A 17,225-nucleotide genomic window follows, 5' to 3' on the forward strand; every position below is an offset into this window, starting at 1 on the left:
GTTGAATGCTACTCTACTTTTCCAATCAGAGTCAGTGTTTAAGTATAGTATTGCCGACTTCAATACACTTTGTGATCCATTTTTCAAATGACCATATACAGGACAGGAGCATATTTGAGGGAATGTCAGTGCAGGCATTTCTGATGCAGCCAATCATGTCTTTATGACCTGTTGGCACTTGCTATTACACCTTGTATTTTAAATATAAGAAATCCAGCAATGTCAACTCTGGTGACCTAGCAGGCCGATTAACGGGGCCACCTCTGCCTATACACTGACCAGTGTAAACACTGTTTGATATCTCTCATGCTGCAGTTCCATAATGTACTGGGCAGCTGTCATGGTAAAACCATGTACATTGTCGAATGTCCAGGCCAACATCCTGCAGTAATACTGGTAGTTAACAATGTTTGATAATTGCATCCATTCAACTTGCCATTGATAAAATATGGACCAATGAGTTTGTTCCCCATGATGCCACACCACTTGTTAACCAACCAAGGATGTTGATGGCCAACTTCCTGTAACCAGTGGGGATTGTCTACACTCCAGTAATGCATATTATGCAGGTTAACGCTACCAGGGTTTGTGAATGTGAACTCATCGCAAAATAGTACCTCAGCAAAGAACATGGGGGTCATTTGCATTTGTTGATGTGATCATTCACAAAGCACTACCCAGTTATGGAAATTGGCACCATGGAGTTCTTGATGCAGTAACACATGGTATTGATGGTACTTAGGACATTGCGGTATTGTGACAATACTACTGACGTACATACCACAGTTGCAGTGTAGTTGCCAGGCACGTATCCAGGGGTTGTGGTCCACTGCTGCTAGTACAGCTATTTCATTAGCTTCTCCTGTCACATGTTTGTTTCATTTCCTTTTGCCAGTCTGAACACTGCCATTAGACATAAAGGGATTCACAATGTTGTAAAAAGTGAACAAGAGTGAGTTTTCACTGAAAAATGCTTGGGGTACAAGGAAACAGCAGCCTACAATCACCATAAATCAGCATCATTTCATTTTTTTCTTTTGTGGTTGCAACATTCATTGTCACTTGCATGTCTGTTCTGCAACCATTGAATGTGTAGGGCCACTATCTGTTCTGTGTCTTCACGATACAGCAGTTGTGGTCACAGTGTGGAACTATAACCTTTGTTGATCTGATGTGTAGTTTTCAAGGTACAGTATTTCAATGTCGTAAGTTAAAATGAACACACTGTAAATAGATGATTATTTCTATCACATCATGAATCTTCATCTTTCCTGTGTTGAACAACTGATGCCTTTGATGCACAACACCTTCAACCACATTCTGTCTTTATACAGCACATATTTCCTCATGAATGTCAATTGCTTTGAAATTATTATATTAAAAACCATAACACTAAACAGATTTCTCATTTGGTAGGATTTTCAGTCACAGTGCTCTTTTCAAATAGCTGTTGCAACCAAATGGGAAGCAATGTGGTCTTCCCACTATCACAGCTCTAAGTACACTGATGTACGGTGTGAGTCAGCATAGTAGCAATTGTTTGTGTATCCTAACCCCTCCACTACTACTCCTGCAATTCCCATGTTATATGAAAACAGAGGTTTCTTTATTGAGAACCCTCATAAGTTCCACCAGGGCTGTGACATAAAGAGCTAATCCCATTGCAGTTGAATTTCAGATCAGATACTTGCCTAAAACAAGTGAAAATGATTGATAAAGTCCCTAAAATCACTAAAACGTTGAAAGAGCATTTGCAGTGTGAGACAGAAGTAGCTTGAATTTGTATGTCACAACACAGTTCTTTCCCCACAATCAACATCCAATAACGCAATCAATCTGTACACCACAACTTAGTATGGATGCCAGGAAGTTGCAAAACATCTTTGCTGTAAATTTCCCTCTTCAGTGTCAAGTTAGGTAAAGACTGTGGATTCTTGCATTACACATCACTTCCATTATGTAAGAAGTGTTTTATTTCGCATGATTGTGACTCTTGCCTTTCAGGAGAGGCACAGTGACTTTTATTATATTCCAGACCACCTACATGGAAGCCATGGAAATGCAGGTAGATAGTAAGCTATACACAATTTAACCCTTAATACATACTATATGCAAGTTGTTTTTATCTCTTTCTATTTTTTACTATGATGTTCAGTGCCAAATAGAAATTGGATCATCTGTACCTTTATTAAACAAGTAGACATAGCAACAGTTCAGCAGGTCATTTCTAGCCTCTACATTCTAATCTTGCTTAGCAAACTCAAAGAAAATTCCTAATGACAGCTAGTTGTAACCGTACCAAAAGTAACTGGCTCAATTTTTTTTTCAGCATTTGGCTTTTCAGTTATGAAGTCTATGGACCTATGGTCACCATTACTGCAGTAGTAAACTTATGCAGGGAATTTAAGGTGCAGTTTATACCAGAACTTGGAAACACACTGCTCTTTCAAGCAGACACAATGCTCAGGCTAGACACAGTGCCAAAACTATATTATGTATGACATCCCTACTATTTGCCCCCTAGAGAGCAGCGTAAACTGGAAGTATTGTAATGTAACAGATGGAGACTCACCTGTTGAACAATATGATACACACAACTAATATACACTATTGGCCATTGAAATTCCTACACCAAGAAGATGACGTGCTACAGACACGAAATTTAACTGACAGGAAGAAGATGTTGTGATATGCAAATGATTAGCTTTTCAGAGCATTCACACAAGGTTGACGCTGGTGGCAACACTTACAATGTGCTGACATGAGGAAAGTTTCCAACCGCTTTCTCATACACAAACAGCAGTTGACCACCATTGCCTGATGAAACGTTGTTGTCATGCCTCGTGTAAGGAAGAGAAATGCGTACCGTCACGATTCCAACTTTGATAAAGGTCGAATTGTAGCCTATCGCGATTTTATCATATCACGACATTGCTGCTCGCATTGGTTGAGATCCAATGACTGTTAGCAGTATATGGAATCGGTGGTTCAGGAGAGTAATACGGAACGCCGTGCTGGATCCCAATGGCTTTGTATCTCTAGCAGTAAAGATGACAGACATCTTATCCGCATGGCTGTAACGGATTGTGCAGCCACGTCTCGATCCCTGAGTCAACACATGGGGACGTTTGCAAGACAACAACCATCTGCATGAACAATTCGATGATGTTTGCAGCAGCATGGACTATCAGCTCGGAGACCATGGCTGCGATTACCCTTGATGCGGCATCACAGACAGGAGTGCCTGCGATGGTGTACTCAATGATGAACCTGGGTGCAGGAATGGCAAAATGTCATTTTTTTGGATGAATCCAGGTTCTCTTTACAGCATCATGATGGTCGCATCCGTGTTTGGCGACATCGCACTGAACGCACATTGGAAGCGTGTGTTCGTCATCGCCATACGGGCGTATCACCCAGCATGATGGTATGGGGTGTCATTGGTTCCATGTCTCGGTCACCTCTTGTTCGCATTGACAGCATTTTGAACAGTGGACGTTACATTTCAGATGTGTTACGACCCGTGGCTCTACCCTTCATTCGATCCCTGCGAAACCCTACATTTCAGCAGGATAATGCACGACTGCATGTTGCAGGTCCTGTATGGGCCTTTCTGGATACAGAAAATGCTCGACTGCTGCCCTGGCCAGCACATTCTCCAGATCTCTCACCAATTGAAAATGTCTGATCAATGGTGGCCGAGCAACTGGCTCGCCACAATACACCAGTCACTACTCTTGATGAACTGTGGTATTGTGTTGAAGCTGCATGGGCAGCTGTACCTGTACACACCATCCAAGCTCTGTTTGACTCAATGTCCAGGCGTATCAAGGCTGTTATTATGACCAGAGGTAGTTGTTGTGGGTACTGATTTCTCAGGATCTATGCACCCAAATTGTGTGAAAATATAATCACATGTCAGTTCAAGTATAATATATTTGTCCAATGAATACCCGTTTATCATCTGCATTTCTTCTTGGTGTAGCAATTTTAATGGCCAGTAGTGTACTTCAGGGTACACTTCTATATCTCAATTTTTTCCTAGCTACTTTGTCAGTTCTTATATTATTTAATGGTATTACATTAAAGGTATTCAGTTATGTTCATTTTTCTGTAATTTTTCTTTCATTTACACTTATTCTATAAATGATATCAAATGATAAGAGGGCGTCATAAAACACTGTATTGAAGTGGATGTTCCCTGGTGGAGGTTGTTGGGTCAGGGTGAGTCAAGAGCGGCTTGTTGACAGCAGATATTTTAATTTACATCCAGAACAGCAGTGAGGAAGAAATAACCAGTAAAACTTGAAACTTGATTCACTCAGCCAACACTGTTTTTACAAGTTCATGAACTGTTGTTAGTGGACTCTGGCACAGCAAGTCGGTAAGTCATTTACATATAAATAAGATAACCATTGTAATTATGGAACAGTGCAACAAACTGTGTGCAATTTTAATTGACTCAAACAATTTTTAAGTGATAAATGGGTGGGAAAGGATCGACCATATGTGAATGGACTAGGTTCAATGAGTTCCAGCAAAATTTTTGTAGAGATCTGCTGAATAATGAAAAGCAAGGGAAACTGATAATTTCTGAATGGGGGTTGTGAGGTAATGCGCGAGTTGTGGCGCACTGGAAATATTCTAAGTTCAGAGTTGGCGGCCACCGCTCAGGCCGCTTGGCAAGCCGGGGCTTGTTAGCAACTGTGTGATGCCGCGTACTGGCCGGACCACATGGTCCAGCTACGTGGCTGGGAATTCCATGGTGATCCTGTGTCGATGAAGGAGACATGCAGGGAGTGCCAAAGATGGCGAACTTTGTAAAACCTTAATGGCAGACATTTCACAGTTGGTATAGAAATTAATTGTAGCCAGATGACTCATGATACCCCAAAAACAAACATGAACAATACCATTATTTGCACAACGATTCTGATGGTGTAATCAGATTTTCAATATATTTATTAGTTTAAAGTTTAGTATCTTACGATAAGTTATACAAGTAACACCCAGCAACAAATTTCCAAAATCTAAACGCTTCATCCGACTTTGGCGATCGATGCATCTTTAGAACGCTGTTAGTGTAAACTTAAATTGGTATAAATAACAGGCGTGTAACTTGAATAGTACATGAGTGATTGGAGGTCAAAGTGGCCGATTACTATTGATCGCGCCAGCCATAAATACTCCACAGTTACATGAAAAAACCGTAGCAGTATGCTTAAAAATATATTTATTCATCTATGCCTTTGTTTATATCTGATATATACTATTCATGAAGAAATTGGTCAATAATTTGTGTTTTGGAAAGCACAGAGACATTAGGCTATTGGCTTACTTCTGTTCTATTCCTTTGATTTATGTTTATTTAATTTGGTTATGTATTTAATAATGTGTGTTAGAGCGTGTTTATGGTCCAGTTGTAGTAATATTTATTTAATTTCAAGTTATTTAAATGTAAATCCAGTATTTCGAATGTGTTTTATTACGTTTATGAGTATGCGTTGGCTTGGAGACAGGGCGGGGGTGCTCTAGCCAATCACAGCGATCGTTCCAAAAAGGACATGTGGAGAGACTGTATGGAAGTGGGAGTGGCTGGACAGTACAGGAAAGGACACAGAGAGAGTGCTGGACAGTATGACGCGACGGATGCACAGTCGCGGGAAAGACTAGGAGAGCGGAGCAGTTTGTGCGTGGTCACGACAGAGAGAAATACTTTGTAGTGCCAACTTGTTGTGCACTTATGAGATTTCCATGGCTCCTGCAGTGAAGACATCATATGCATTTACACTACCGGCCATTAAAATAGCTACACCACAAAGACGATGTGCTACAGACGCGAAATTTAACCTGCAGGAAGAAGATGCTGTGATACGCAAATGATTAGTTTTTCAGAGCATTCACACAAAGTTGGCGCTGGTGGCGACACCTACAACATGCTGACATGAGGAAAGTTTCCAACCAACTTCTCATACACAGACAGCAGTTGACCGCCGTTGCCTGGTGAAATGTTGTTGTCATGTCCACTGTTCAAAGGGCCGTTAATGCGAACAAGAGGTGACCGAGACATGGAGCCAATGGCACTCCATACCATCACGCTGGTTGATACACCAGTATGGTGATGACAAATATGTGCTTCCAATCTGTGTTCACCACAATGTCACCAAACACGGATGCGAGCATCATGATGCGGTAAAGAGAACCTGGATTCATTCAAAAAAATGACGTTTTGCCATTCGTGCACCCAGGTTTGTCGTTGAGTACACCATCACAGGCACTCCTGTCTGTGATGCAGCTTCAAGGGTAACCACAGCCATGGTCTCCGAGCTGATAGTCCATGCTGCTGCAAACATCGTCAAATTGTTCGGGCAGATGATTGTTGTCTTGCAAACGTCCCCATGTGTTGACTCAGGGATCGAGACGTGGCTGCACGATCCATTGCATCCATGCGAATAAGATGCCTGTCATCTCAACTACTAGTGATACGAGGCCGTTGGGATCCAGCATGGCATTCCATATTACCCTCCTGAACCCACTGAATCCATATACTGCTAACAGTCATTGGATCTGGACAGCGTGAGCAGCAATGTCACGATACAATAAACCGCAATCGCAGGAGGCTACAATCCAACTTTTATCAAAGTCAGAAACGTGATGGTACGCATTTCTCCTCCTTACACGGGGCATCACAACAACGTTTCACCAGGCAACGGTGATCAACTGCTGTTTGTGTATGAGAAATCGGTTGGAAACTTTCCTCATGTCAGCACGTTGTAGGTGTCGCCACCGGCGCCAACCTTGTGTGAATGCTCTGAAAAGCTAATCATTTGCATATCACAGCATCTTCTTCCTGTCAGTTAAATTTCGTGTCTGTAGCACATCATCTTCAAGGTGTAGCAATTTCAATGGCCAGTAGTGTAAATAACAGTTTTGTCGACAGTACTTTTTACGTAACCATATCTGTTAATTTCATCATTTAAACAAATAATTCAGCCTAAACCTTGTAGTAGAAGAAACTGTTAAAAGGAATGAATTTTTTGAAGTATGCAGTTAATTTAACGAGTTATGTTTTAATTCCCCTCCCCCCCCCCCCCCCCCCCCCCCCCCCAATTTACCCCCCATGAACCATGGACCTTACAGTTGGTGGGGAGACTTGCGTGCCTCAGCGATACAGATGGCCGTACCGTAGGTGCAACCACAACGGAGGGGTATCTGTTGAGAGGCCAGACAAACGTGTGGTTCCTGAAGAGGGGCAGCAGCCTTTTCAGTAGTTGCAGGGGCAACAGTCTGGATGATTGACTGATCTGGCCTGGTAACATTAACCAAAACGGCCTTGCTGTGCTGGTACTGTGAACGGCTGAAAGCGAGGGGAAACTACAGCCGTAATTTTTCCCGAGGGCATGCAGCTTTACTCTATGATTAAATGATGATGGCGTCCTCTTGGGTAAAATATTCTGGAGGTAAAATAGTCCCCCATTCGGATCTCTGGGTGGGGACTACTCAAGAGGACATCGTTATCAGGAGAAAGAAAACTGACGTTCTGCAGATCGGAGCGTGGAATATCAGATCCCTTAATCGGGCAGGTAGGTTAGAAAATTTAAAAAGGGAAATGGATAGGTTAAAGTTAGATATAGTGGGAATTAGTGACGTTCGGTGGCAGGAGGAACAACACTTTTGGCCAGGTGAATACAGGGTTATAAATACAAAATCAAATAGGGGTAATGCAGGAGTAGGTTTAATAATGAATAAAAATATAGGAGTGCGGGTAAGCTACTACAAACAGCATAGTGAACGCATTATTGTGGCCAAGATAGACACAAAGCCCACGCCTACTACAGTAGTACAGGTTTATATGCCAACTAGCTCTGCAGATGATGAAGAAATTGATGAAATGTATGATGAGATAAAAGAAAATATTCAGGTAGTGAAGGGAGATGAAAATTTAATAGTCATGGGTGACTGGAATTCAAGCGTAGGAAAAGGGAGAGAAAGAAACATAGTAAGTGAATATGGATTGGGGGGAAGAAATGAAAGAGGAAGCCGTCTGGTAGAATTTTGCACAGAGCATAACTTAATCATAGCTAACACTTGGTTCAAGAATCGTAAAAGAAGGTTGTATACATGGAAGAATCCTGGAGATACTAAAAGGTATCAGATAGATTATATAATGGTAAGACAGAGATTTAGGAACCAGGTTTTAAATTGTAAGACATTTCTAGGGGCAGATGTGGACTCTGACCACAATCTATTGGTTATGAACTGTAGATTAAATACCAAAAATACTACAAAAAGGTGCTAATTTAAGGAGATGGGACCTGAATAAACTGACTAAACCAGAGGTTGTACAGAGTTTCAGGGAGAGCATAAGGGAACAATTGACAGGAATGGGGGAAAGAAATACAGTAGAAGAAGAATGGGTAGCTCTGAGGGATGAAGTAGTGAAGGCAGCAGGCGATCAAGTAGGTAAAAAGACGAGGGCTAATAGAAATCCTTGGGTAACAGAAGAAATATTGAATTTAACTGATGAAAGGAGAAAATATAAAAATAGCATTGTATCTTTTGTATTCAGTCCTGATGCAATTTCTTTCTTTCATCGTCAATGTGAAGGTCCAAGGGATACAGTAAAACTGCAGTGGTGCATTGGAATCTAATACTGTTTCCCCAGGAAAGGCCCAAAACGCAAACTCTTAGAAGAATCACTCTTCCTGTACTTAATTCGGCATTGTGTCTTTTGTATTCAATCCCGATACAATTTCCGTGTTTCATCGACAATGTGAAGGTCTAAGGGGTACAGTAAACCTGCATTGGTCCATCGGAATCTAATACTGTTCTCCCAGGATAGGCTCAAAGCGCAAACTCTTAAAAGAGTCACTTTTCTTGTACTTAAGTTGGCATTGTGTCTTTTGTATTCAATCCCGATGCAATTCATGTGTTTCATCGTCAATGTGAAGGTCCAAGGGATACAGGCAAAAATGAATACAAACGTCTCAAAAAAGAGATTGACAGGAAGTGCAAAATGGCTAAGCAGGCATGGCTAGAGGACAAATGTAAGGATGTAGAGGCTTATCTCACTGGGGGTAAGATAGATACTGCCTACAGGAAAATTAAAGAGACCTTTGGAGAGAAGAGAACCACTTGTATGAATATCAAGAGCTCAGATGGAAACCCAGTTCTAAGCAAAGAAGGGAAGGCAGAAAGGTGGAAGGAGTATATAGAGGGTTTATACAAGGGCGATGTAGTTGAGGACAGTATTATGGAAATGGAAGAGAATGTAGATGAAGACAAAATGGGAGATAAGGTACTGCGTGAAGAGTTTGACAGAGCACTGAAAGACCTGAGTCGAAACAAGGCCCCGGGAGTAGACAACATTCCATTAGAACTACTGACGGCCTTGGGAGAACCAGTCCTGACAAAACTCTACCATCTAGTGAGCAAGATGTATGAGACAGGTGAAATACCCTCAGACTTCAAGAAGAATATAATAATTCCCATCCCAAAGAAAGCAGGTGTTGACAGATGTGAAAATTACCGAACTATCAGTTTAATAAGTCACAGCTGCAAAATACTAATGCGAATTCTTTACAGACGACTGGAAAAACTGGTAGAAGCCGACCTCGGGGAAGATCAGTTTGGATTCCGCAGAAATGTTGGAATGTGTGAGGCAGTACTGACCCTACAACTTATCTTAGAAAATAGATTAAGGAAAGGCAAACCTACATTTCTAGCATTTGTAGACTTAGAGAAAGCTTCTGACAATGTTGACTGGAATACTCTCTTTCAAATTCTAAAGGTGGCAGGGGTAAAATACAGGGAGCGAAAGACTATTTACAGTCTGTACAGAAACCAGATGGCAGTTATAAGAGTCGAGGGGCATGAAAGGGAAGCAGTGGTTGGGAAGGGAGTGAAACAGGGTTGTAGCCTGTCCCCGATGTTATTCAATCTGTATATTGAGCAAGCAGTAAAGGAAACAAAAGAAAAATTCGGAGTAGGTATTAAAGTCCATGGAGAAGAAATAAAAACGTTGAGGTTCGCCAATGACATTGTAATTCTGTCAGAGACAGCAAAGGACTTGGAAGAGCAGTTGAACGGAATGGACAGTGTCTTGAAAGGAGGGTATAAGATGAACATCAACAAAAGCACAACGAGGAGAAAATGGAATGTAGTCGAATTAAGTCGGGTGATGCTGAAGGAATTAGATTAGGAAATGAGACACTTAAAGTAGTAAAGGAGTTTTGCTATTTGGGGAGCAAAATAACTGAGGGTGGTCGAAATAGAGAGGATATAAAATGTAGACTGCCTATGGCAAGAAAAGCATTTCTGAAGGAGAGAAATTTGTTAACTTCGAGTATAGATTTAAGTGTCAGAAAATTGTTTCTGAAAGTATTTGTATGGAGTGTAGCCATGTATGGAAGTGAAACATGGATGATAAATAGTTTGGACAAGAATAGAATAGAAGCTTTCGAAATGTGGTGCTACAGAAGAATGCTGAAGATTAGATGAGTAGATCATATAACTAGTGAGGAGGTATTGAATAGGATTGGGGAGAAGAGAAGTTTGTGGCACAACTCGACAAGAAGAAGGGACCGGTTGGTAGGACATGTTCTGAGGCATCAAGGGATCACAAATTTAGCGTTAGAGGGCAGTGTGGAGGGTAAAAATCGTAGAGGGAGACCAAGAGATGAATACACTAAGCAGATCCAGAAGGATATAGGTTGCAGTAAGTACTGGGAGATAAAGAAGCTTGCACAGGATAGAGTAGCATGGAGAGCTGCATCAAACCAGTCTCAGGACTGAAGACAACAACAACAACAACAATTCCCTCACCATCACCCGACTTAATTCGACTACATTCCATTATCCTCGTTTTGCTTTTGTTGATGTTCATCTTATACCTTCCTTTCATGACACCGCCCATTCCGTTCAACTGCTCTTCCAAGTCCTTTGCTGTCTCTGGCAGAATTACAGCACCAGAAACTATGGAAAATTATTATTCTGTATCTTTCCTTCCAGTCTTTTCTAAAATGATTGAAAAACTTGTGGCAAAACAATTTGAAATTTTTCTTAAAGAAAATGACATTACTTCTAAAAATCAGTTCGGTTTCAAATAGGAAAAAGCATAGTAAATGCCACCAGCAAATTACAGAAAACATAAGCATTTCATAAGAGCAGGGTAAAAAGGTTTCAGGAATATTCTGTGACCTAAGAAAAGCCTTTGATTCAGTGAACCACTTGTTATGACTTTACAAGCTTAAGAGCTTCAGGATTGAGGATAGTGTATTACAGTGGTTCAGTTCTTATCTGACAAAAAGGAGCAAAGAGTTGTTTTAACATCAAATTCAGGTAACTGCTACTCTGAATGGAAAATAGTTTCCCATGGGGTCCCACAGGGTTCAATACTGGGTCCATAACTGTTCTTGTATGTGAATGATTCACCAATGCTCATTCAGTCCTGTTCATAGATGACACCTGTGACAGAAATTGGCACTACTGAAAAAGTTCCAGATAGTGTACAATATCCTCTAGGAAAACTTTACTCCTGGTTCCATAAAATGGACTAAAATTGGATGTCACAGAGACCCATCATCAGCAATGTACCCTGTAAAAATAGCTCATAATAATCAGTTGATGAGAGAAGAAAGCCATGTGAAATTATTAGGCCTAAACCTTGACAAAAGTCTAAACTGGGAGACACATACAGACTTCCTGGCAAATAAATTATATACTCTAGCTTTTGAAATGTTTATTTTATCTGCTGGTACTCATATTGACACTAGAAAGACCGTCTATCATAGTTATTTTGAATTGGTTATTCAGTGTGGGGTAATTTTCTGACAAAATTCTACAAACAGCACAAGGCCATTAATTTAAATTATTCAGAAGAAAATCATTAGAAATTTGTGCTACCCATAAAAATGAGTCGTGTCACCCATTATTTAAGCAATTACAAATATTGGCCATTCCTTCAATTTACATTTTTGGATTTTGATTTTTATATACAGTAACAAACATAAACTTGAAAAGTACTGCTTTAATCAAAGCAATGGAAGTCACAGCAAGGAGAACTTTAAACTTCCCTCACATCACTTAAAGCTTTACACTCAGACATCACTGTACATGAGGCTAAAGATATATGAAACCACAAGGTAGGAGCATATTAAACATGGACCTTAGCTCTTTGAAAAAATTACTCCATAACATTTTAGTAGAAAAATGTTACTATACCACTGAAGAATTCATGGAAGCCAGTTTTGCACTTTGAACAATAGAAAGACATAGACTATTAGTCTGTAAGTGGTTAGTATATAACACATTTTGTAGTATTATATGCGTTTTGCATCACTGGTAATCTATATATAATGCATAACTTTAAGGTCTTTTGGAAAGCATTATATGTGCTTTTCAAACTTGATGTGTCTCCTGTACAGCAGATATAATGATTTGTATACAGTATGTAGTGAGGCTGATAAATCACACTTCACATTCCCATTGTGTACTGATAACTTGTGCCCATATTATGCGGGTACTAGCGTATGGGCCTTGCACCCATGAACTGCAGTGCACAGTGCACTTAGCTGGGTGTTGCTACATCTAGCTCAGCATGACAGTGAGGAGACCTCGTAATGCATGCATACTCAGGTGACCAGTGGCACTGTCGCTACTGCTGAGTAAAATGGCACAGCCGGCTAGGCCACAGGCGGACAGGTTGGCAGTCGGCCTGTTGTGAGGTGACAGAGGCATCCAGATATGAACCTTCAACCTGTAGACTGTGTTAGATACTCAGGGCCTCAGTGAGTACAAGGTCCTCTGTTCGAACCTTGGTCCATCAATGCTGTGGAAGGAACTCCCCGGCAGGTGACCCTAACAGGATGATGATTAACCCATGCACAGCAGAAGACCACAATACAGTGGATGCAAACTCAGTGACTCACCAATATGATCAACCTGGTCAGATGGCCAGTATTTATATGCAGCAATGAGAGTTTGTTGTGATGTGGCTGCCACAAATGTCATGTGTTCTGCATATGTATCATCTCTGGTTTTGGTAACTAGCTGGTCACTGACTGACATTCCAGTTCCGTACTTAGTCGCAGAATACTGTTGTTCTGTCTGGCTCAGTAAAATAATTGTCACACCTCAGTCAAGAAATATCTCATCACATGGTATATTTGTCCTACAAGCATAAACTGTCTACCGGTACTCACCAATATTTCATCACCACCCATAAGAAGATCACAGACTTTGCCTAACATGTGGACAAGAATTAAAAAAAAACCAGAATCACTAATTCATTCAGAATTTTCATTATTGGTACCCCAGCAATTAAGGTCTAGAAAACCATCTTGGTGTGCGGCAGTCAGTGTGCAGAACAGTCATTTCGACATCCAAGATGCCTAGAACAGTCAAGGTTGGGAGCAAAATTTCTTGATGAATCGCCAAATAATTAAAACTACTGGAGAGTGAGCAGCAGCTTTTCATCAGTCCCAGCAACACAGGTGTGTAATGAATTGAATTGTAACTGATTGTGGCAGATATGGAGCACTGCTGCACCGATGGGGATAGTAGTCCACCACTCAGTGTGACTGCAGTGAAGAGCAGCAAACTGCACATCATATAACATTTGAATGTTTCCTCAGAGCTCAGAGGGACAATGGAAAATATTCACAATTTGTTTGCTGAAGCTTCTGACTGGATTTCAAACATGGGTGTAGGGTACAAACCCATTATGAACTTGAGAGTATGTATACCTGTGCAGAAACATGTCTATTTATTGTTGTAACTGTCTAGTATTTTTTCCTTTCATCATATGATGAATAAATAACAAGTAAAAGCAAATTTTTTCACTTATTACTTTGTTTAGTTTTGGGAATAGCTCTATGACAAGGAGTGGTAAATTTGTTGGACATTCTATCAGTCTTATTACTGCCAAAGCATTTTTATCTGCAAATGCATTATCCAGATGCAATATATATTTTTTCCTTATTTTGCAATCCCCCCCCTCCCTCTTATGTAATTTTTTCATCTGGTTGATCCAGATGACTCATCAGTCAATGTTTTACTCTTTGCAAGGTAATCAAGGAGTGGTAGTGTTCCCTTTAGATCTCAGGCAACAATGGTCATATATTCTTGGCAGGTGAACCTAGATTAATTTTTTTTTTTATTTTGGTGTAAAGATTTTGGCTTGCACCTATTGCTTTCACTGCATGAAGTGTTGGATAACATATCATTCAAAGTAACAAATTATCAAATAAAAACAGTTTTTTTTAGTAGTCCAAATATTTTTTCCATTAACTTTTGATTAATATTCAGCAAAAAGAGGCACCCAAATTAAAAACAACATTCCCAATGTTAGCTGTTGATGTAAAACCACTCTTGTGTTCCCGGTATGCATGTGCCATCAGCTATTTATTAAAACTTTAATCACTGATTATTCAATACCTTACTGTACACCTTCTCAAGTTTACATCTGTGAGTGCAGTTTTGGAATGTATTATACAAGGGTGACCTTGAGGAGAAGTAGGGTGACATTTAATCCTGCTTCCCACATATTAATGATCAAAAATGGTGTCAACCACTTACACATTTTCACCAACTTTGGATAAATTTTCAAAAGTAATAAACTGTCTGGAGCAAAGAATTTTGGGAAGTACGATATACCATTTTATCTATTTGGACAAGACACATACACATTAACACCTACACTATTAAAAAAAATCTCTCCCCAATGACAAGGTCATTAAAGACAAAGCCTGAGCTATGGTTGAAGAAGAAAGGAGAAAGAAATTGGTTGAATCCTTTTAAAATGACATACCAGCATTTTTCCTGCTCCATGAGAAAGAGAGTGTATACATAAACTAGAAAACGGATGCTTGTTTGCATGAAAGCAATGAAATTATCCATGGTGTTGAGTATATCTATGCTTTTTGTGAGTGAGTGGTTGTCTTTCCTCACCTTTGTTGTTTACGGTATACAACATATGCTTGATTCTAATGTTCGACCATCATATTTCATGCCGTGAATCAAATAAATAATGCTCTTCTGATCATTACTGTAATGATGACTTTTGATGGTCTGAACAGAACACTTTGTGAGCCAACTGTCTGGTATTGATGTGAAAGTTTTAGAATACATTATTTATTTTCTTTTAATTCTACATATGAACAGCAGAGTGTAATCTTAACCACTTACAATTGGTAAATAATTCACAGTGCACTGTGCTATCAGTAAATCAACTTCAGAATGAAAATGAACCCATAAAAATCAAAATATATTATTATATTAACTGTTACTAAGATCACAGTGAAGTATCGCTCTGTCATTTGTACATTATGTTACTTTGAACTTGGATTTAAGTCTGTTTGCAAAGAGCTTTGCTGTTGAGAGATCTTCTTGGTCCTCTTGTGTTTTCCATCTTCTTGCTCTGAATTATCAAATGCTGGATGAAAGCTCCGTAACCCACTTTCTGCACCCTTTGATAACAAGCAGAAAATTGAAGATAATTATGTTTCACACAAAATTTGATTAAATACAGGCTGATTTTTTCCACTGAGTACAAATTCTATGGATTGATCAATGGGAGGATACGGAACAAAAAAGGTCTAATGAACTTATGTCCAGAAGTGCATAGGTTCCATGATAGAGACCATTCATTCAATCGTACATTGTTATGGAGACCACAGTCTAATACGCACTGTAGCATGCAGCCACAGTTACTGTATGTGTTGTGTGCTGAAAATGCTTTCCATGTGCCTCAATGCAGGTGTGTAAGTGCCATGTTCATGAATACACTGCTTCAGTGTCTTCACATCTGGAATGGGCATTGCTTCTTTTGAGATGTCCCCATAACCAGAAATCACATGGGCTGAAATCTGGTGAATGAGCAGGGCATGCAACTGGACCCCTTCATCTGATCCACTGACCAGAGAAGACACAAGTGAGGTGGTCCAGACATTAATGGTTGGAGCACCATCATGCAGCAGCCACATAACCCTTCGAATCATCAATGGCATTTCTTCCAGCAGGTGAGGGAATGTCACCTGCAAGAAACACCGATAGTTGCAGCCTGTTAGGCGATGTAGAAGGAAGACTGGTCCCTCAATAAGCTTGCCAATTATCCCTGCCCACACATTCCGGCTGCACCAACGCTGGTGATTCGCTGTCATTATACTATTGGCATTCTGCATACTATCCGTGAGATGACTGTTATGAAAGTTGAAGATACCACTCCCTGTAAAGAAGGCCTCATCTGTGAGTAGGATGGATGACACAAATCCTGGAATCATGGTTGCCTGGTGAAGAAACCAATGACAAAAATGCTCCTGATGTGGAAAGTCTGTCACTAATAAGCCATGCACATGCTGTAAGTGATAAGGGTAGCTGGTAAAAATTGTCATGAAGAATGTTCCACATGGTCATCTGGCTTGCCCTGTGCTGGTGAGCCAACTGTCTGGTATTGACACGGCGGTCGCCTTCCACATTGTTAATCACATTTTCCTCCAAGTTTTGTGTCCGATCATTTTGGGTACATAACATTACAAACGACTATGGCAGGTGAGGGCGCTAGGGCATGATGTATGAGAAACACTACCACCCTCTAGGGGGAAACCATGCATACTGTAACCGTGGCTGCATGGTACAGCATGTGTTAGACTGCAGTCTATGTAATACTGTATGATTGAATAAATGGTCTGTAGCATGGAAACCATGCATTTCTGGCCATAAGTTTATTAGACCTGTTTTGTTCCACATCCTCTGCTTGATCAGTCCACAGAGTTTGTACACAATGGAAAAAATTATCCTGTATAATGTGACATAATATGACTAATTGAATAATTCCATTCATAAATTTGTTAAGTTCACAAAGATACAGATGGTCTGTCCAATATCCTCCAAGTGCAGTTAACATACATATGTACAAATAAATAACAGGAGGGATCCTATATTTCTCTCATCTTCAAAATCATCTGTTTCTGTTAACCAATGAGAAACTGAGAGTTCCAAGTACTGAACTCCCTCCAATTATCTTTGGTACTGCTGTAATAACCCATGAGCAATTGGAACTCTGGTATCACAGGAGGAATGAGGTGGTCATTTGATGATGGGTGGTGGACAGACATTAAGATTCTAAGACACATTATGTGCTGTTCAGAAAAGCAGATATATTGAAGATGATATAGATTTAGAGATTCTTCTTGCATAAATTCTATATCTCAGAAAATTATTACATT

The 17,225-nt window shown here is 40.2% G+C and overlaps 1 protein-coding gene across 1 annotated transcript in view; it reads right to left on the reverse strand.

The window, feature by feature from the left end:
* Positions 1-15,329: 15,329 nt before the first annotated feature.
* Positions 15,330-17,225, reverse strand: part of LOC124590031 (meiosis 1 arrest protein-like) — a 101,809-nt gene continuing 99,913 nt past the window's right edge. The window contains exon 6 of the mRNA XM_047131616.1: positions 15,330-15,467. Coding sequence (XP_046987572.1) covers positions 15,330-15,467 — 138 coding nt within the window. The remainder of the gene's footprint in view (positions 15,468-17,225) is intronic.

The sequence above is a fragment of the Schistocerca americana genome, chromosome 2 (assembly GCF_021461395.2).
Source record: "Schistocerca americana isolate TAMUIC-IGC-003095 chromosome 2, iqSchAmer2.1, whole genome shotgun sequence".
NCBI lineage: Eukaryota > Metazoa > Arthropoda > Insecta > Orthoptera > Acrididae > Schistocerca > Schistocerca americana.